Source organism: Budorcas taxicolor, chromosome 2 (genome assembly GCF_023091745.1).
Source record: "Budorcas taxicolor isolate Tak-1 chromosome 2, Takin1.1, whole genome shotgun sequence".
Lineage (NCBI taxonomy): Eukaryota > Metazoa > Chordata > Mammalia > Artiodactyla > Bovidae > Budorcas > Budorcas taxicolor.
In genome coordinates, this window is record NC_068911.1 from 16,908,237 (window position 1) to 16,927,550 (window position 19,314).

Consider the following 19,314-nt stretch of genomic DNA (forward strand, 5'->3'; position numbering starts at 1 on the left):
GGACTCTCATGAGCTACAGACTCCTCACCTAATTTATCAATGAGTTTATGAGTGTTTAGTATATAATTAGACGGTTTATTCTCACTCCTTTCCCTGACTTTAGGGGTATCAAATAAATTTACTTAATTATATGTAAATTTATTATTTTTAAAATAATTTCAAACTTACAGAGACATTAAAAGGCTACTTCAAAGAACCATGTTTACCCAGATTCAGAAACTAACATTTTGCCAATTTGCCTCATCATTTTCTCTGCGTGTGTATAAAGAATATCTAGAACTTGAATTATTTGTTTTTTGGCTGCACCACACAGCACAGGGGATCTTAGTTTTTCGGTCAGGGATCAAACCTGCACCCCCTGCCTTGGAAGCACAGAATGCTAATCACTGGATCACCAGGGAAGTCCCATAACTTGAACTATTTAATAGTAGGTTGCATAAGTCATGTTCCTTTGCCTATAATACACTTTAACACATCTACAGAGTTAGCACATTTAGGAAATTTATCTGCATGTAACACTTCATAGTCTATATTCCAAATTAATCAATTTCCCCACAGTGTTTTTTTATAGCAGTTTTGTTCAGGATTTACGCCCGGATCAAGTAATTCATCTAGTTTTTAGTCACTTTCAGTTCAGTTCAGTTCAGTCGCTCAGCCATATCCGACTCTTTGCGACCCCATGAATCGCAGCACGCCAGACCTCCCTGTCCATCACTAACTCCCGGAGTTCACCCAAACTCATGTCCGTCGAGTCAGTGATGCCATCCAGCCATCTCATCCTCTGTTATCCCCTTCTCTTCCTGCCCCCAATCCCTCCCAGCATCAGAGTCTTCCAATGAGTCAGCTCTTTGCATGAGGGGGCCAAAGTGTTGGAGTTTCAGCCTTAGCATCATTCCTTCCAAAAAACACCCAGGACTGATCTCCTTTAGAATGGACTGGTTGGATCTCCTTGCAGTCTAAGGGACTCTCAAGAGTCTTCTCCAACACCACAGTTCAAAAGCATCAATTCTTCGGCGCTCAGCCTTCTTCACAGTCCAACTCCCACATCCATACATGACCACCGGAAAACCCATAGCCTTGACTAGACTGACCTTTGTTGGCAAAGTAATGTCTCTGCTTTTGAATATGCTATCTAGGTTTAGTCACTTTAGCCGCCTCTAATCTGAAACAGTTCCTCAGCCTTTGTGTTTCATATCATGGACAGTTTTGAAAAATACAGTCATTTCTGGGTTTCTTTTTTTTTTTTTCCAGCTTTGTATGCATGTACATTTATATGTTAACAGTACAGATTCATGGATTCTTTTATTCAATGAGCTATGCATGCGTGCTGAGTCCCTCAGTCGTGTCCAACTCTTTTCGACTCTATGGAATGTAGCCTGTTAGGCTCCTCGGTTCATGGAATTCTTTTTTTTTTTTTTTTTTAAATACTGAGTTTATTTCACATGTATATTTGTCTCCCCACCATTCCCATCTGTCTGACCACCACTACTACTATTCCTATCATAACATTCCATACATACTTAAAACCAAGCAAAGGGTGGAGTTCCATCTTTAAAAACTAAACAGGCATTTTGGACAACACATTCTTGGCAATGGAACGTGGACAACATTTATCAGACACGGTAGGGAAAGTTCTCACTCTGCATTATAAAAAGGACAGCCAGATATCAACTGTTACAGAAATGAAATAAGACGGAAAATTTTTAACAAACTGTTTAAACTATTTTCTTAAAGAGACTTCCTCCACTGCCAGAGATCTTGAATAGCCTTCTGGTCAGTCATCCGGAAACAATTCTTCACATAATTGATAAACTTGGCTTCCACTTTGGGAAGGGAACCACCTTTTTCTATACTTGCTTGCATTTTTGCTTTAATGTCTTCTACAGAGCTAGGTCCTTTTGGTGTTTTAGGTGTTTTTTCCTGTTTCTTGAAGGATTCTTGACCTTTTGATCTTGGTGTTGACGGTTTTGAGTCTTTTCCATTTTGGTTTGATTTTTGTGCATTTTTGGCTGGAGTATCTCGTACAGATTTCTTTACTGGAGCTTTTTCTTCAACTTCCTCATCAAAATCGTCATGATCATCATCATCATCGTCATCGTCATCATCATCTTCATCAGCAGCAAGCTTTACTTTGTTCTGGGGAACCTTGCTACCACTTCCAGGGGCAGAACGCTTTCCAGATATACTTAGGGAGTTTCACCTCCTCCTCCTCTTCTTCTGACTCTGCATCTTCCTCCACAGCTACTAAGTGCTGTCCACTGATATGCACAGGCCCTGAACCACACTTCAACCGTAAGACCACAGGTGGTATAATTTCAAAGCCCCCAAGAGAAACTGTTGGCTGTACAGACATCTTCAAAGTTGCCAGTGTTACTTTAATTGGACTGCCTTCATAATTCATCGCCTCTGCTTCAACAATGTGTAACTCATCCTTTGCTCCGGCCCCTAAACTGACCATTCTTAAAGATAACTGGTGCTCATTTTCATCATTATCCACCTTGAAGTGATAATCTGTCAGCCTTTAGTTCACAACCGAAAAGATAGTTCTGGGGCCTCAAGGGGCTCATGTCCATGTCCATTGAATCCTCCATGGGTTGGCAGCACGCACTTATGTGGGAGAGAAGCCGGACGGAATTAAATGACTACTATTCGAACCAGCAGCCGTGCAGGATGGAATCACACCCCATAGAATTCTTTTTGAAACCCCATGGACTGTAGCCCGCCAGGCTCCTCTGTCCATGGGGTTTTCCGGGCAAGAATACTGGAGTGGGTTGCCATTCCCTTCCCCAGGGGATCTTCCCGACCTGAGAATTGAACCCACTTCTCACGTCTTCTGCATTGGCAGGCTTTTTTTTTTTTTTTTTTTTTACCACTAGCGTCACCTGGAAAGCCACCAATGAGCTATAATCACTATTTTTATTTGTTTCAATGCTCCACTTGTGCCAGATTTGTCCTCTTCAAGATGGCTGCTATGGCTCTTTGATGCCCTTATAAATGTTTTTAAACTTTATTGTCTTTTTTATTTTTGGCTGTGCTGGGTCTTGTTACTACACGTGGACTTTCTCTAGTTGTGGCAAGCAGGGTCTACTCTCTAGTTGTGGTGTGAGGGCTTCCCATTGCAGTGGCCTATCGTTGCTGAGCAGGGGCTCTAAATGGCATGGGCTTTTTAGGAGGTGAGTAGCTGCTGCATGTGGGCTCAGTAGTTGTACACAAGCTTAGTTGCTCCATAGTGTGTGGGATCTTCCCAGACCAGGGACTGAACTATTCTCCTGCATTGGCAGAAGGATTCTTTACCACTGAGCCATCAGGGATGTCCCAGTAAATGTTTTTAGTACTTACTTTCTCCAAGGAGCCCTGGTTTGTTTCTGTGAGATATTTGGAAAACAAGATCTGGGAACTGCTGTAAATATCAGTGTATCTATCTATCTAATTTTTTCCCATAAATTTTATTTTACTTTAAAATTATGTATATCTTATTTGGCTGCATTATGTCTTAGTTGTGGCATGTGGGATCTTTAGTTGAAGCATGTGGAATCAAGTTCCCTTACCAGGGTTCAAACCTGGGTCCCCTGCATTGGGGGAGCATGGTGTCTTAGCCCCTGGACCACAAATCCCTCCTATAAATTTTATACTGTTGCTTTCCATTCCAGTCCCCCATTTGTGTTCATTTCTCTCATCCCACATTTGCTGCTCCATACTTCCTCAGCAAGAACCCTAGGACCCAACCTGCCTGCACATTTACGCTTGTGCTCAATCCTACAATACAGTCCACATAGCTTCAGAATTGCCATGCCCTTACTAGAACAAACCGACCTAAGAATTCAAGGTGTAGAGATTTTTTTTTCTTCAGCAGGTGCTTGAAAGTGACTTGAATTAGTTCCATTTTTTTTCTGTTTTGCCCTTCAGGGTGTTATTTTTTACTCATTTACAACAGAGTTGGGTTCATTTATTTACATCTGTATTCAGATTTTAGGTACTCTGTTTTGATTTAATTGAGTATGTTGACCATTAACATTACTTGAAAAGCCAAAACTATATGAAAAGGCTCAAAGAAGTGTTACCCTCTCCCCATTCAGGGTTCTGTTGTTTCCCCTCAACAAGAGGGACGTAACCCAACAACCAAGGAACCTTTATTTTTCCTTACCCCTCAAGGGTGCCTGATTTTATTAGTTTTTGGTTTACTCTTCTTGTTCTTCCTTGCAAGAATTTGTGGATACGTTTCTGTTTTATTTCCCCTTCTTCCTTGCACACAAGGAAGCATTCTTTACACTTTCTTCACTTAAATCCTGGAAATCACTCCAGAGCAAATTACAGTGATACCATGTTTCTTTTAAAAAAGTACTTATTCATTTGGCTGTACAAGGTCTTAGCTGAGGCACTTGGGACATTTAGTTGTGGCATGTGAGATCTAGTTCCCTGACCAAGGATCAAACCTGGGCCCCCTGCATTGGGAGCCCAGAGTCTTAGCCACTGAACCACCACGGAAGTCCCTATCATTTCTAAATTGTATGTAAGATGACAATATTTCATTCATTTATCAACTTATTGAATCACTGTGCCAGCCACTGAGCTAGACAGGAAGGAGAGAGAAGTGAGTAAAATATCACCCCTGACCTTAATGATCTCAGGCTCCAATAGAAAGGGAAATCATACATGCAAACAAACAACAACAGCAACAACCATCACAGTGCTCTGGGAACTGAGAGGAGGGAGTCAATAACAAGTTGTCCAAAAGGACTAACACCTGAGCTTGAATAATGAGAACTAGGTGAATAAACAGCACTTTCAAAGGCAGAGTTGGACAGGGGCAAGGCAGGTTGCGGAAATTAAGAGTTTAATGGGCTGAAACCTAAGAGTGTGGGAGCAGTATGTGAATGGGGAGACGGGAGCGCCCGTAATGCTGCTGAAGAGGTAGCCTGGCACCATGTGGTACAGTTAATGCCAGGAAAAAGCTGGACAGTTATTCAGACACCCAGGAGACATGGTCCTCAAAATTTAACACTTGAATCCATTCACTTCACAGGTATTTAACGGACTGCCTGCATTATGCCAGGTATCACAGAAGGAGCAGTAAGAGTAAGATCCCAACCATTAGGGAGCAGATATCAGCTTCCCTGGTGGCTCAGACAGTAAAGAATCCACCTGCAACGTGGGAGACCTGGGTTTGATCCCTGGATTGGGTAGGTCCCCTGGAGGAGGGCATGACAACCCACTCCAGTATTCTTGCCTGGAGAATCCCCAGGGGAGAGGACCCTGGCTACAGTCCATGGGGTCATAAAGAGTCGAACATGACTGAGCAACGAAGCACACACACCAGCAGTAAAACAGAATGGAAGGAGCTCACAGAATAAAGTGGGGGGAAACTGCTGGCCAAACAGCAGTTTTGGGAACCCAAAACTCTCAAAGCTAGGAGTGAGGCTGGGCTAAGGAACACTTCTCAAAGAGTAAGACAGACTTTTAGCTAAGTATGTGCATGTTCAGGGGAGAGTTGAGAGCTGGAAGAGTTCCAATGCTAACACCTAGAGGGAACAGAGACTGAGATATTGAAAGTTTCACCTGGACTAAGACCTATCACTCCTGCACTCCATTCTCCACCTTGCAATGAGTAAATCCTTTAGAAAGGCAAATCTGCCCTCTTCATTTTCTGAAAAGGGCTCCCCACTGGTCTCAGGTTACCTATCTTTTCAGTTTCTATTTTTAAAACCTCCTTCCTGTTATTTTATACTACAGACATGCTTAAGTTTTTTTACCTTGTCATGTCCTATTCCCCCTGCCTAGAAATCCATCACCCAACATTGAAGTAGGCGTCACTCTTATCTACTCTTAGGGGCCCGTGCTTCAGCCTAATAGATTGCATCTGTCTGAATACACTGCTAGTTTAAACTCCTTGAGAGTAGGAAGTGGTTTAATTATTAACAGTTATATCCAGGGCACCTAGTCTAATGTCCTAAAGAAGGTGTAGTCGCTCAGCTGTGTCTGACTTTTTGTGACCCCCGTGGACTGCAGCCTCTCAGGCTCCTCTGTCCATGGAATTCTCCAGGCAAGAATACTGGAGTGGGTTGCCATTCCCTTCTCCAGCAGATCTTCCTGACCCAGGGATCAAACCCGGGTCTCCTGAATTGTTGAGATTCTTTATTGTCTGAGCCACTAGGCAAGTCCCATGTCCTAAATGCCCAACTAATTTGAATGACTGAAAGCTGTTTTCATTGTAGAGCTGGGTGGAAGATTTTGAACTAGACCCTAGGAACTTTGGTTTTCAGCCTGTTACTAGTTTCAGATTCATTCTGGGCTTCCCTGGTGGCTCAGATGGTAAAGAATCTGCCTGCAATGTGGGAGAGACCCCCTGGAGAAGGGATAGGCTACCACTCCAATATTATTGCCGGGAGAATTCCATGGACAGAGGAGCCCGGTGGGCTACAGTCAGTCCATGGGGTCGCAAAGAGTCGAACACAACTGAGCGACTACACTTTCACTTGCCACTTCCACTTTAAGGGTTCATTCTAGGGCATGGAGAAACCATTAGTTTGAAAATCATTAAAATAATTTAGAATTAGGTATAGAGTTATCTCCAAAGATCAGCATGCTCAAAATGATAACATTAATGCCTATCAATCTTTTATGGAAAGCACATAAAGCCCCCATGAAACCTACCACAAGCCTTAAATAAGTACCAGTTCTCGTGCCGGGACTTTTTTGTACTGAAGACTCCGCCCATGGGCCCTCAAATGGCGGAAGAACTGCACGCTACGTCGTGACTTCTCACACTACTGCGGAGGTATCCCGACGCTACGCCGCCGGCGTAGGCGGGGCGGCCGGCTCTTCCTTCCTCTCTGCTGCTTCGGCTCCACCCCCAGCGTTTCACACGCTCATTGTGAAGCGACAGCGGCAGGCAGTCTTCAAGGCTGCTTGAGACCTAGAGACCCTAAGTCCTTGGCGCACGCAAGCGCCCCGCGCTGCTCCTTCCCCACTCCAAAGGCGAGGGGCGCGAGATTCACCTTTATTTTCTTCTCCCGCCCGGAGCTAACCGCCCCGGTGCGCGCGGACATCTCGAGCCGCCGCTCCCTCCTCCCCGCCCCTCCCCCTTCGGGAGCTCCCGCCCGCGCGCTCCTCCCCCTCCCCTTTCCCCGGCGACGCGCACGCGCGCCAAGCCGGCTCGCGCCCTCTCGCTTTCCTCCGGCCCGCGAGACCCCCTCCCCTTCCGCCTCGCGGTGCTTCCTCGCGCCGCGGTCTTCTCTATCCACCCCCGACACCGCGGGGCTTGCCCCCGCCCGCCAACGGCGGGTCCCCAGCTTCCCAGTCCCCTTCGCTTCCCGCGCTCTCCGGCGGGGGCCCAGCCCCGGCCTCCTCTTTCCCTCCCTTCCCCCTAATTCCCCTTCCGGACGCTGCCATCATGTTGAAGCCTCAGCCGCCACAACAGACCTCCCAGCCCCAGCCGCCCCCCACGCAACAGGCCGTGGCCCGTCGCCCTCCCGGGGGCACCAGCCCGCCCAACGGCGGTCTCCCGGGGCCCCTGGCCTCCACCTCGGCTCCCCCAGGACCTCCTGCGGCCGCCTCCCCCTGCCTGGGGCCTGCAGCCGCTGCCGGGAGCGGGCTCCGCCGGGGAGCCGAGGGCATCTTGGCGCCTCAACCGCCGCCACCGCAGCAGCAACATCAGGAGAGGCCAGGGGCAGCGGCCATCGGCAGCGCCAGGTGAGGATGGTGGGTTTCCGGGCGCTAGAGCCGATGTGGCCGAGACCTGTACACCGCGCCAGGTGGACTTCTAGCCTGGCCACCTTTGAGGGTCGCCAGGGGGAGTGGGAAAGCCCCGTGAAACGGGGGTGGGCCCTCAGGTCCTAACAGGTCGGAGGAAGAGGGTCCCTGGTGGCCACCGGGGTATTCAGGGGCAGTGCTCAGGTCTGCTAGCGTAGTCGGGGCTCGGGAGCTGGGCCTTAAGGGCAGGCAGGGCGCATCCCGCCGGCAGCGTCGGAACGAGGAGTTGGGGGGGTGAAGAGGTGATCGGGGTCCCCGGCTCCATTACCACGAAGGGTCTCGCGGTTCCCGTCTTCAGCCAATGGGGAGTCAGCTGCGGGAAGGGGTCCCTGCCCGTAGCCAATGGAGGGGGGCGCGCGGCTCACAGTTTGGCCAATGGGGAGGGAGGGACTTGGGAGCGAGTTGCTACCTCCCCGTCCCAGTCTGGCCAGTAGGAGGGGAGCAGGGTGGGCGGGGGGACGGAAGGAGGGACTGGGAGGACTGCGGGCTGGGAACCTCCAGCGCGCGCGCTCTTCCCGTACGTGCGCGCGGATGCTGTGTCTTATGACCCGGCCATTCTCCAGCCTCGGGTAACATATAGGGCAGCGGCTGGGAGTGTTCGTGGACGGGTTCGCCTGGTGTTCTTGGATGAGTGGTGGACACCCGACTCGGTTTCTTCTGTTTGTGGGTTTATGGAATTGAGAGTGGAGGTACACGCAGGCGCAGTGGGTTCTGATCGCGGGGGGGGGGGGGGGACCGGGCGATTTTGAAGAGGCCCGTAGGCTTTAGTGCGCAAGCGCAGACCGGGCGAGGCCTCCGGGTGGATAGCTTTTGCGGCTGCGCTGTCCCCCAGCCCTGCCAACGGCCCCCTGATCGCCCTCTTCAACCGCTGGTTACATCAGCCAGCAAGAAGCAGGGTTTACTGGGTGATAGGTGACCCCTCCCAGAGTAGGTAACAGGCTGAATGAGTAAAGAGGTCCAGAAGGGTAGATTGTAGAGGGAGTACCTTCACTCCTAGTTTGGGGCGTAAGGCTGCGGGAAATGATGGCCTTTCCTGTTTGGGAGGTAATTTACCTGAACCTAGGTAGTTCAAAATTTGCGTTCTCTGAGCTTCCACTGTTACATCTGGTGGGGGTTATTGTCGAATATCGTAACGTTTGTCATTTGGAAGCATGCAGCCCTGGCCCTCTTGCAGAAACGTTGTGTTGAATTGGCTTTTAAAGCAGTTGACAGATTGAGCCTATTTTACTGGTATTTGGAGGAAATGGCTTTTAGTGCTTTTCTTCCTCTCTGAAGTGAGAATTTGAAAATCTGTTGGTTGATAATTTGTAGCCTAAGTCGTCATCCTCACATAGTATGTGGTCTTGGCATACAGTCCTTTGAAAGCAGTTGAATAAAAGGGCTTGATTGTACTTAAATAACTAGCTTCTTGTTTCCTTCTCTTATAGGGGACAAAGCACAGGAAAGGGACCTCCACAGTCACCGGTGAGTGCCATTTCTCCCCTGTCTAAGACACAGATACTTAAAAGATACATATATGGGAATAGAGGGCAGACTAGGTGCAGAAATAGATGTGTTCCGAAGGGCAAGTATCCCATATGTTCCAGGTGGTTATGAGTGGAGTGTGGACATTGTGAAGGAGGGTACGGTGTTGACTGGCTGTTCCTTTATTTTTGTCTCTCTCCTGTGTTACTGACAGGTGTTTGAGGGTGTCTACAACAATTCCAGAATGCTGCATTTCCTTACCGCTGTTGTGGTAAGTGGGCCCCTTGCTGCTAGCTTGAGGGGTGTAACGCATGGGTTTGCTAGAGGCACTCTTCCGTTTTCTTCCCTCTGCTCTTTCAGGGTTCCACTTGTGATGTAAAGGTGAAGAACGGTACCACCTACGAGGGTATCTTCAAGACGCTGAGCTCAAAGGTCAGTCTACTCAAATTAGCTTGCTTTTTGGAGTTTCATGGGAGAAAGAAGAGAATGAAGTAGGTTCCTTGAAGATACAAAGATGAGTGGTTTTGGACAGCATGATGGCTAGCCTCGTTTTTGTAGGCCTTTGTCGGAATAGAGCTGCATGGAATTAAAGACGTGGGTTTGAAATGTGAGGGCTGGGTATTTTGATGAGAAGTTTAAAGTTTGGGGCTTTGACTAAATCCCATGGGTGATGTTGTCAAGACAGTGGACGTGAGAATGTGGTGTTGGGGAAAGTTTAGAAATGGTGAAATTAAAAGTCATATTTTTGTCTTCACGTTTCTTAATACTGACCCTTGGTTGCTGGGAAATGGACCTTTTATAGTTTGAACTGGCAGTGGACGCTGTGCACCGGAAGGTATCGGAGCCAGCGGGTGGCCCTCGTCGGGAAGACATAGTGGACACCATGGTGTTTAAGCCAAGTGATGTCATGCTTGTCCACTTCCGAAATGTCGACTTCAATTATGCTACTAAAGGTATTTATGGGTGCAGGCTGTTGTGTCAGACCCAGTAGAAGGCAGAGAATGTGATGATCTGATTCTCCTCCTTTCCGTTCTTTGTCACCTTATTTCTGAGGAGGAGGACTGGAAGTTTTTTCTTGAGAACATGTGTTAATGTCTAAGATGCAGTGGGGTGAATCCCAGCCTATGTTGTGGTTCATACTTTTCCTGCTTTGTTTTCACCTCCTTGCTTCTTTTGAACTCTTGGAACAAGTGTTTTTATGCTGCCCTGCACCCACTTTGCTTCTGTGGTGGGAAGGGTGTTGGAAAGACGGCTATGAAGTACCACCTGACCGCTGATCTCAATCCACCTTCACAGATAAGTTCACTGACTCGGCCATTGCCATGAACTCGAAGGTGAATGGGGAGCACAAGGAGAAGGTGCTTCAGCGCTGGGAGGGGGGAGACAGCAACAGCGATGACTACGACCTGGAGTCTGACATGGTACAGTCCCTTCTGGGGAGCCCTAGAGCTGGGGGCTCTGCTGCCCAAGTGGGGTGTTGACCGTGACATCACTCTTGGACCCGAGAATTGCTGGGGTGGGCGGGGAGAAATCTATTACTATTGCCTGGCAGTCAGAGTCCAATGGAAAGGTATAGGACATACTCAAACAGAAATATTTGTTTTTCTACCATCAGTAATTGATACCTGTTAAAATTTGCTTCAAATCAGTTTTTTCCTAGCCTGGGAGAAAAAAGATACAGATGAGATTGCGTATTGTATAGGCCCGTTTCCCTTCCTCCAAACAACCACCTTGATTTAAAATTTGTCAGTGAATTGTTACCTCACTTTATTAGTTTGTTTAAAATTTGCTTTTCCTACCTATTTTTGGATGTTTCACTTTGGTATATAGATCCTAGTCATTGCTCTTAACTACATGTGTTGTGCTATTTGTATGTGTATACTTGTGTGTATATACAATATATTGTATCTGTTCCTTTTTTATTGGTGTTTCTGGGCCATTATTTTGGTATTAAAAATAGTACCTTACTGGATTTTTAGAATGTGTATCCTCATGCACTTAGGTCAGAATTTCTCTGGGATATAAATCTGGAAATGGATGTTAGGTCCCAAAGACTTCTATGTCTTGGAAACTGCCAATTTGTGCTGCAGTCAGTAGATGAGCTTCCCATCAGCCCTGTTCCTTTTTTTCCCCACTCTTGGTTTGGTCAGATTTTTAATCTTTCAACCTGAGGGAAGAGAAAAATTGGTTATTATTGCTTTCCTTGCTGAGCTTTGAAACATTCTCCCTCTTCCTCTAGTCTAATGGATGGGACCCCAACGAAATGTTCAAGTTCAATGAGGAGAACTATGGTGTAAAGACCACCTATGACAGCAGTCTCTCTTCTTACACGTGAGTGTCTTTCGGTAGTTCACACATGGTGCAGTTTGAGGTATGGGGACATCAACAGAAGGGAGGTCTCTAGGTGGAACATAGCTTTTGTACATGTCTTTCTGGGTGTCTGGGTTGCCGTCTCCCCACTCCTGACCTGCCTTGTGAACTCCTCGTGAAAAGGTTTTTCTCTTTCTCATAACCTTGATTCCGTGGGTAGAATTAACTGCTTTTTTGGTCCATACTTTTCCTGTAAAATCTTAACAAATTTATATGTGTGTCTCAGTGTCCCTCAGATTCAGAGAGATGCCTTGCTGCTCTGCCTAGGAACCTGCTACATGCCAGATCAGTGTATGCTGAGTTGTTGAGGGTTTAAGTACCCACGTCTGATCTGGTGATAGGACTGATAGAAATGTCGTCCTTTTTCCTCCCTCTTGTCCCGTGGCCCTGGGGTGGCGACGGTCCTCACAGGGTGCCCTTAGAGAAGGACAATTCAGAAGAATTCCGTCAGCGGGAGCTGCGTGCTGCCCAGTTGGCCCGAGAGATTGAATCGAGCCCCCAGTACCGCCTGCGGATCGCCATGGAGAATGATGATGGGCGCACGGAGGAGGAGAAGCACAGTGCGGTTCAGCGACAGGGCTCAGGGCGTGAGAGCCCCAGTTTGGCAGCCAGGTGATTGCTGGGGGAGGCTGGTCCGGGTGGGGCTCAGTGTTTGCGCCAGGATTTTGGTGTATACTTTCGTTGAAGCCTCACAACCACATAGGTTAATATGTATTTACTCCCAATTTTTTGATTTAGTTTAGGGCTGAGAGCTTGTTATATACTCTTGTTGAAGCCTCACAGTCATATAGGTTAATACATAGTTATTCCGAATTTGGGGGTTTAGGATGCTGAAGCCTAGAACTATTTGTCTGAAGTAACAAGGCTAAAGATTAGGGATTAAGACAGGTTTTCTTTCCCCCACCGATTTTTGATACCTTTTTTTTTCTTTTCCTTTTTTTGCTTTCTGCTGCACTCTGCAACTTGTAGGATTTTAGTTCTCCAACCAGGAACCTAGGCCCTCAGCATTGAAAGCTCAGAGTCCTACCCCTAGGGAATTCTTCATATTCTTTTTTTATTCTGCATTTCATTCCTATATATGTCTTAACTTCTCCTTTTATGAGAATGAAACTGAAGTGTATTGTACCTTAATCCACAATGTTATATATACTACCTGTCTTGTACGTCAGGCGGGGCTAAAGATTAATGGAGCACTGGCTGCTTTGGTCTGGTCAGGGGTAGCTGCAATGTAGGGTCATAATCCTGGAACTGCAGGATAGTTTCTCAAGGGAAATAGTACAGAAAGCTGAAGTCAGGCATATTTGTGTGTATGCATTGAGGCAGGAGGTGGACTTTATAAGGAGGGCTTCATTCTTGGAAATCGTGTGTTTTGTGGCTACTTGATGTTATTTGAACTCTCTCCCCCAGGGAGGGAAAGTATATCCCTCTACCCCAGCGAGTTCGGGAAGGTCCCCGGGGAGGCGTTCGCTGCAGTAGTTCTCGGGGCGGCCGGCCTGGCCTTAGCTCTTTGCCGCCCCGTGGCCCTCACCATCTTGACAATAGCAGTCCTGGCCCAGGTTCTGAGGCACGTGGTATCAATGGAGGTGAGTTAGGAAGCTGACTTGTTGATGGTGGGGAAGGGGATGGTGGTAGGTGGCAAGGAAAATGGTTTAGGTGGGTTGGATGGAAGTTGCATTGATGGTCATGTAATAGCAGGAACTCTGCCTCTTTTTTCCCCATCTTAAAAAAAAAAAAAAAAAATAGGCCCTTCCCGCATGTCCCCTAAGGCCCAGCGACCTCTGAGAGGTGCCAAGACTCTGTCTTCCCCCAGCAGCAGGCCTTCTGGAGAAGCCTCTGTTCCACCTCCTCCTGCAGGTAAGATTCCAGCAGCGTTACGTGAACAAATGGATAGGGGTGTAAATAGTCAGTTGTTAGAATGCTGGGCTGGGAGAGTTCCAAGATAAAGGTGTTTTGGAGGCCAGTATTTATTTATGCTTTTTAGGAAAGAATTTTTCAGTTTCCCTCAGGGAGAAATTCCAGCATGGCAATCCATGCGTTGTGTCTGGCTGGCAGGTGCCTTTGTTTAAATTAGTTGGCAACTGATTTTAAGGGAGGAGAAATCATAGAAAATGTCTTAATATCTTTTGAAAAACAGAAAGTTCTGCCAACACAGAACCTGTCTTTCTGTAAAGCTCTGGTTGGCTGGAACTGAGTCATGACTGCCCCTCGGAGCATTCCAGTCTTTCATGGTACCCATGAGGCCATTTTACGTGCTTACCTTACTTGCCTTGGCCTTCTAAACATTTAGGTTTGTGACCTTGTAGATAAACTTTCCTTGGTGTTTCTGGTGGGTCCCTAGTACTCACTGCTCAGTGTCCAGCAGTGACCAACACAAATCCCTCTCCCTTTTCTTCCAGTGGGCCGGATGTACCCACCGCGCTCTCCCAAGTCAGCTGCCCCTGCCCCAATCTCAGCTTCCTGTCCTGAGCCTCCCATGGGCTCAGCAGTACCCACCTCTTCAGCTTCCATCCCAGTGACATCAGCAGTTGGGGATCCTGGAGTAGGCTCCATTTCCCCAGCTTCTCCAAAGATCTCACTGGCCCCCACAGATGGTAAGAGCCACCTGGTGGGGGACTGCGGACAGTGGGAAGTATGCTTCTGGACAGAAGGGGCTTCATGTGTCTCTTCTTTCTTGCTCAGTAAAAGAACTCCCGGCCAAGGAACCTGGAAGGACCCTGGAGTCCCAGGAGTTGTCCCGGATTGCAGGGAAAGGTGAGGATTGTTGTTTTTCCTGCCAGGGTCTCATGCCCCTTTGATTAGGGGAGCATTTTCACTTAGGAAAGTGTTCCAATTCAGAAACAGATGACATTGGGTCAGCCCTTTGATCCTAACTTAAAGGGTTCTAATAAGCTCAGCTTTTTTCCCTTGGTTTCTTTGTTCTTTGGGTTGCTGTGTAGCCACCTTCAAGAAAAGAAATGTGTGTTTTCTTCTTTTTTGCTTTTTCTCATAGTCCCTGGCCTTCAGAACGAACAGAAGCGTTTTCAACTGGAAGAACTGAGAAAGTTTGGGGCCCAGTTTAAGGTGAGTGAAGTGTGGGAGTGACTAGGATGTTAACAGGAAAGAGATGAAGGTTGAGAGGTCTGGGGAGAGGTTTATGGAATAGGCACTGGGTGGCATTGAGAGATTAGAGCACGCAAAGATAAACGAAGGAAGGTGAGTCTGGGGTTGAGATAGGAGAGTACTCTCTATGTTCTGTGTTTCTGTCTTTCTAGCTTCAGCCCAGTAGCTCCCCTGAGACCAGCTTGGATCCTTTTCCTCCACGGATCCTGAAAGAGGAAGCCAAAGGGAAGGAGAAGGAGGTGGATGGTCTTTTGGCTTCAGAGCCCCTGGGGTCTCCTGTTTCCTCAAAGGCTGAATCAGTATCAGACAAGGAGGACAAACCACCCCTGCCACCAGCAGGGGCTGCTGAGGGGCCGGAGCAGCCTCCCCAACCTTGCCCAAGCCAAACTGGCAGCCCCCCAGTGGGCCTCATCAAGGGAGATGACAAGGATGAGGGCCCAGTTGCCGAGTGAGTGGGATGGGGAGCTGGGTGGGTGTCTGGTGACGAGAGGCAGGCCGTGAGAATTTACTCCATTTTTCTATCATAGACAAGTGAAGAAGTCAACATTGAACCCCAATGCCAAGGAGTTCAACCCCACTAAGCCCCTGCTCTCTGTGGTGAGATGGAACAGGGGAATGTGGGCTGGGGTTTCCATGAGGAGAGTTGGGAGCTGGGTGTTGGGGGGAGTGAGGAACAGTTATACAAGTATGTCAGGACCGCAGCAGTCGTGGAAGCAGGTCTTAGCAGTGGCTGGCCGGGGATCGTGAAGTATCTGACAGATATTTATGGGTTCCTCACTGGGACTTGGCATTTGGTTCAGGGGGAGTCACGGTCTGGCATTTAGGAGCATGGGCTTCATTTGGGCCCACTGACTGCGCTTGAACCTCTTGCAAGCTCTGTGATCTTGGATGAACCACTTAACCTCTCTGTCTCAGTTTCCTTGCCTGTAATTTAAGATCACTCATCTGGAGGTTGATGGGAGGTTTAACCAAGATAAAGTGTAGGATATGTTTGGTGCACAGCACTCTGGATGCCCTTGACTGGGAGAGGAGGGTGGTATAGACGTCATTAAGATATCTTCTGCATGTCCTCCTTTGTCTCTTACAGAATAAATCCACCAGTACTCCAACTTCTCCTGGGCCCCGAACTCACTCAACTCCCTCCATCCCGGTGCTGACAGCAGGCCAGAGTGGGCTCTATAGCCCCCAGTACATCTCCTACATACCTCAGATCCACATGGGACCAGCTGTTCAGGTGAGAAGAGACTGGGTGGGCCCAGGGTAAGAGACGTGACTGGGCTGCCTGAGGGACCAAGGCCCACCTGTCTATGAGCGTTCACGAGCGAGTCGTTCAGCCTCACCTCTGTTCTGGTCCCCAGGCACCGCAGATGTATCCGTATCCTGTGTCCAACTCAGTGCCTGGACAGCAGGGCAAGTACCGGGGCGCCAAAGGTGAGCAGGGTCAGGAGGGGCCATGCAAGGTGCCACCCACTGCCTGCTGGCAGATGGAGCTTGAGCTCTGCACCGTCTTCCCCCCACCTGCAGGCTCCCTGCCCCCGCAGCGCTCGGACCAACACCAGCCAGCCTCCGCCCCTCCCATGATGCAGGCTGCCGCCGCCGCCGCTGGTCCACCTCTGGTGGCCGCCACCCCTTACTCTTCCTACATCCCCTACAACCCACAGCAGTTCCCAGGCCAGCCCGCCATGATGCAACCCATGGCCCACTACCCCTCGCAGGTGACTGAGGCATGGAAGAAGGTGGGGTACAGAGTCCTGGCATCTTGGCAAGCCTCCTCCACCTCCCACACTCAGGAGCTGGCAGGAGAAGCCAGCAAGAGTTCTGGGTGGTGGGGTCCAACTTGGGCTTCAGTTTTGGCTGTAGTAGGACCCTGGGGAGGCAGTGGATTCTGGGGCCTTTGTTTTTTCCTTCTGTAAAGTGTAGCATCTACTTGATAAGGGTATTGTGAAAGTAAAGTAAGGTGGTCATCATGATGAGAGCAGAGTAGTACTGAACCCGGTTGTCTGGCAGCAGGGTACTCTCTTGGGCCCTCCGCCGGGCCAACCGCTTCTCTCCTCCTCCTCCAGCCGGTGTTTGCCCCCATGCTTCAAAGCAACCCACGGATGCTGACGTCGGGGAGCCATCCCCAGGCCATCGTGTCATCCTCCACCCCTCAGTACCCTTCTGCAGAGCAGCCCACCCCCCAGGCCCTTTATGGTGAGTTCTGTCCTGTCCCCTGACCCGGGCCGTGCTGCTCAGCCCCTCCGGGGTGCCTGTCACTGATTGTCTCCCCTTTCCTGCTGTAGCCACTGTTCACCAGTCCTATCCACACCATGCCACGCAGCTCCATGCCCACCAGCCGCAGCCGGCCACCACACCTACTGGGAGCCAGCCACCGTCCCAGCATGCGGCCCCCAGTCCTGTCCAGGTGCCTGCTGTGGGGCATCCACGTGGGTTGGGCAGGGATGAGTGGCTGAAAGAGAGGACTAGGACTCGGGGTCATTCCCTAGTGGGGAGAACCTGAGGGTCAGAGGTGGTACTGGAAGTGGCACTCACCGTTCGCCTTGCCCTGATGACAGCACCAGGCGGGGCAGGCCCCACACCTGGGCAGTGGACAGCCACAGCAGAACCTGTACCACCCAGGGGCCCTGACAGGCACGCCGCCTTCTCTGCCACCGGGACCTTCTGCCCAGTCCCCTCAGAGCAGCTTCCCCCAACCAGCCGCTGTATATGCCATCCATGCCCACCAGCAGCTGCCCCACGGCTTCACCAACATGGCCCATGTTACCCAGGTAAGAGCCCACGCCACCTGCCCTGAGCCGTGGGGCGCCCCTCCCGGGGTCATCGGTGCGCCTTTCCCTCTGCCACTGCCTGGGGTTCTCCGACCCTGTGGCGCTCCCATGGTGCTCACAGCTCCTTTTCTGTTCTCCACAGGCCCATGTCCAAACTGGAATCACAGCAGCCCCGCCCCCTCACCCTGGGGCTCCCCACCCGCCCCAGGTGATGCTGCTGCACCCACCCCAGAGCCATGGGGGCCCCCCCCAAGGCGCGGTGCCCCAGAGTGGGGTGCCTGCACTCTCAGCTTCCACACCCTCACCCTACCCCTACATCGGACACCCCCAAGGTGAGCAGCCTGGCCAGGCGCCTGGATTTCCAGGAGGAGCCGATGACAGGATTCGTGAGTTCTCGTTAGCTGGGGGTATTTGGCATGGAAGAGCTGATGGGCTGCAGGTGGGGCAGGATGCACGGGTTCTGGGTGGGGAGTGAGGGGTCTTGGAGGCAGGGCTGTCCCACAGGGCGCCTGCCGACCTGCACCTGTCTGTGAAGTATGTAGGGTGGGCAGAAGCCACAGTCGCCGCCGCCAGGGGCTTGCTCCTGGCTCTGTCCTTTGCTTCCCTCCGTCCTCGCTCAGTTGTGATCCAGCAGCCCCCCTCCCCACTGCCTCCCCAGCTCTCAGTGACCCCGACTGTCTCCTGACTTAGCCGAGGTAAGGTCAGCGCAGTAGACAGGGCCAGGCTGGGGTGTGGGGGGCTGAGCTGGGCACGTGAGGAAGGGCTCTGGCTCACGGGGAAACGGCGATTGATCTGTGCTTCTGACAGCCCCATGAGACACCTCGAGGCGGCCGCTCCTACCAACACTCCCCCCACACCCCACACTGGACGGCATTGGATGAAGGGACAGCTGCTTGGGTTCTAATGCTCCTGCTCTCTTCTCTTTCCCCTCCAACCAGTTCAATCTCATCCCTCCCAGCAGCTCCCCTTCCACCCCCCGGGGAACTGAAGATTGTCCTGGCCGCGACCTGAGACCTCCATGAGTGGAGGGAAGAGTGATCTATGTCTCTTCCCCCAGCAGCTCGGACCAGTCCCAGCCCCCCACCCCCTTTCCCGGCCCCGGGGGAGCTGGGGAATTCCTGCCAAGCACCTTGAATGGGAAGGGCCTCAAAGTGGGCAGGGCCAGGGTCCAGCGGGGGGTGGGGGGGGTTCCTGCTCTGCCCCTGCCCATCCCCACCCCATCTTGCCCTCCCGTCCTCTCATCTATCCCCCCCTCCCCGCTGGAGACGGAAGATCTTTTATTTTCTATTATTTATAACCTTGGGCCCCCTGTTCTTTCTTCCCATTAACTTGAGTCACCTGCGTAAGAGAAACAGACATGCCCCGCAAGGATGGTTGGACAAGGACTTTTACTTTTTATTACATAAAAATATTTAAAAAAATTAAAAAAAAATAAAATTTTAAACTAACTTAACCGGCCTGTAGTTTCCTCTTTGAATAGTAAGATGGGAGTGGTTAGTTTTATGAGGTTTCCAGGGTGGGGCACTGTAGTTGCCCAGAGTACCCAGAGATGCCCTTATGGCTCTGTAACCGCCATGTAGGCCTGCCATTGTCTCAAAGGCTGTTTTCTCACCTCAGAACTGGCCTCATCATGAGGTGTGACTTGAGGTTTTCATTTCTAAGGAAAGTGCTTCGTGAATGATGTCTAACTCTTTGCCCTAAAAAGTACACTTGTGTTTTGGGCCACCTGAGATAAGGGCCAGAGTGGTGCACAGCTGAGAGGTCTTGGTTGTGGGTGAAAGCTATATAGGATGAAGCTGCTAGTGAAAGTGGCAGGAGGGCTGGGTTGAGCCAGGCTGAGGGAAGCAGGGGCTGGATTTGAAAG

The 19,314-nt window shown here is 50.0% G+C and overlaps 1 protein-coding gene and 1 pseudogene across 9 annotated transcripts; one reads left to right on the top strand and one right to left on the bottom strand.

Moving 5' to 3' along the window:
- Nucleotides 1–1,428: 1,428 nt before the first annotated feature.
- LOC128043152 (nucleophosmin-like) lies at nt 1,429–2,672 on the bottom strand (annotated as a pseudogene).
- Nucleotides 2,673–7,187: 4,515 nt separating this feature from the next.
- On the top strand, nt 7,188–18,903 carry ATXN2L (ataxin 2 like). Of its 9 annotated transcripts, none has more exons than XM_052635420.1 (24): nt 7,188–7,689; nt 9,177–9,213; nt 9,428–9,484; nt 9,574–9,645; nt 10,016–10,166; nt 10,510–10,634; nt 11,453–11,544; nt 11,995–12,195; nt 12,991–13,166; nt 13,327–13,437; nt 13,980–14,174; nt 14,263–14,334; nt 14,573–14,643; nt 14,835–15,130; nt 15,210–15,279; nt 15,770–15,916; nt 16,041–16,113; nt 16,207–16,397; nt 16,746–16,875; nt 16,965–17,086; nt 17,238–17,450; nt 17,593–17,782; nt 18,109–18,145; nt 18,389–18,903. In XM_052635420.1, exons 1-23 carry the CDS (start codon nt 7,391–7,393, stop codon nt 18,138–18,140), a joined length of 3,123 nt encoding a protein of 1,040 aa, XP_052491380.1. In that variant the 5' UTR covers nt 7,188–7,390; the 3' UTR covers nt 18,141–18,145; nt 18,389–18,903. The 9 variants fall into 9 exon arrangements, with proteins under 9 accessions (XP_052491380.1, XP_052491379.1, XP_052491374.1 ...); XM_052635419.1 differs by having other exon boundaries at nt 18,412–18,903; XM_052635414.1 differs by lacking the exon at nt 18,109–18,145 and having other exon boundaries at nt 17,593–17,836.
- The last annotated feature ends 411 nt before the right edge of the window (nt 18,904–19,314 follow it).

Excerpts from the sequence above, each read along its gene's own strand:
- ATXN2L (XM_052635412.1), top strand. The coding sequence starts at position 7,391 with ATGTTGAAGCCTCAGCCGCCACAACAGACCTCCCAGCCCCAGCCGCCC. Across the intron at positions 9,214-9,427 it reads AGGGACCTCCACAGTCACCG|GTGTTTGAGGGTGTCTACAA; the intron begins GTGAGTGCCATT and ends TGTTACTGACAG. Across the intron at positions 16,876-16,964 it reads CACCCCCCAGGCCCTTTATG|CCACTGTTCACCAGTCCTAT; the intron begins GTGAGTTCTGTC and ends TTCCTGCTGTAG.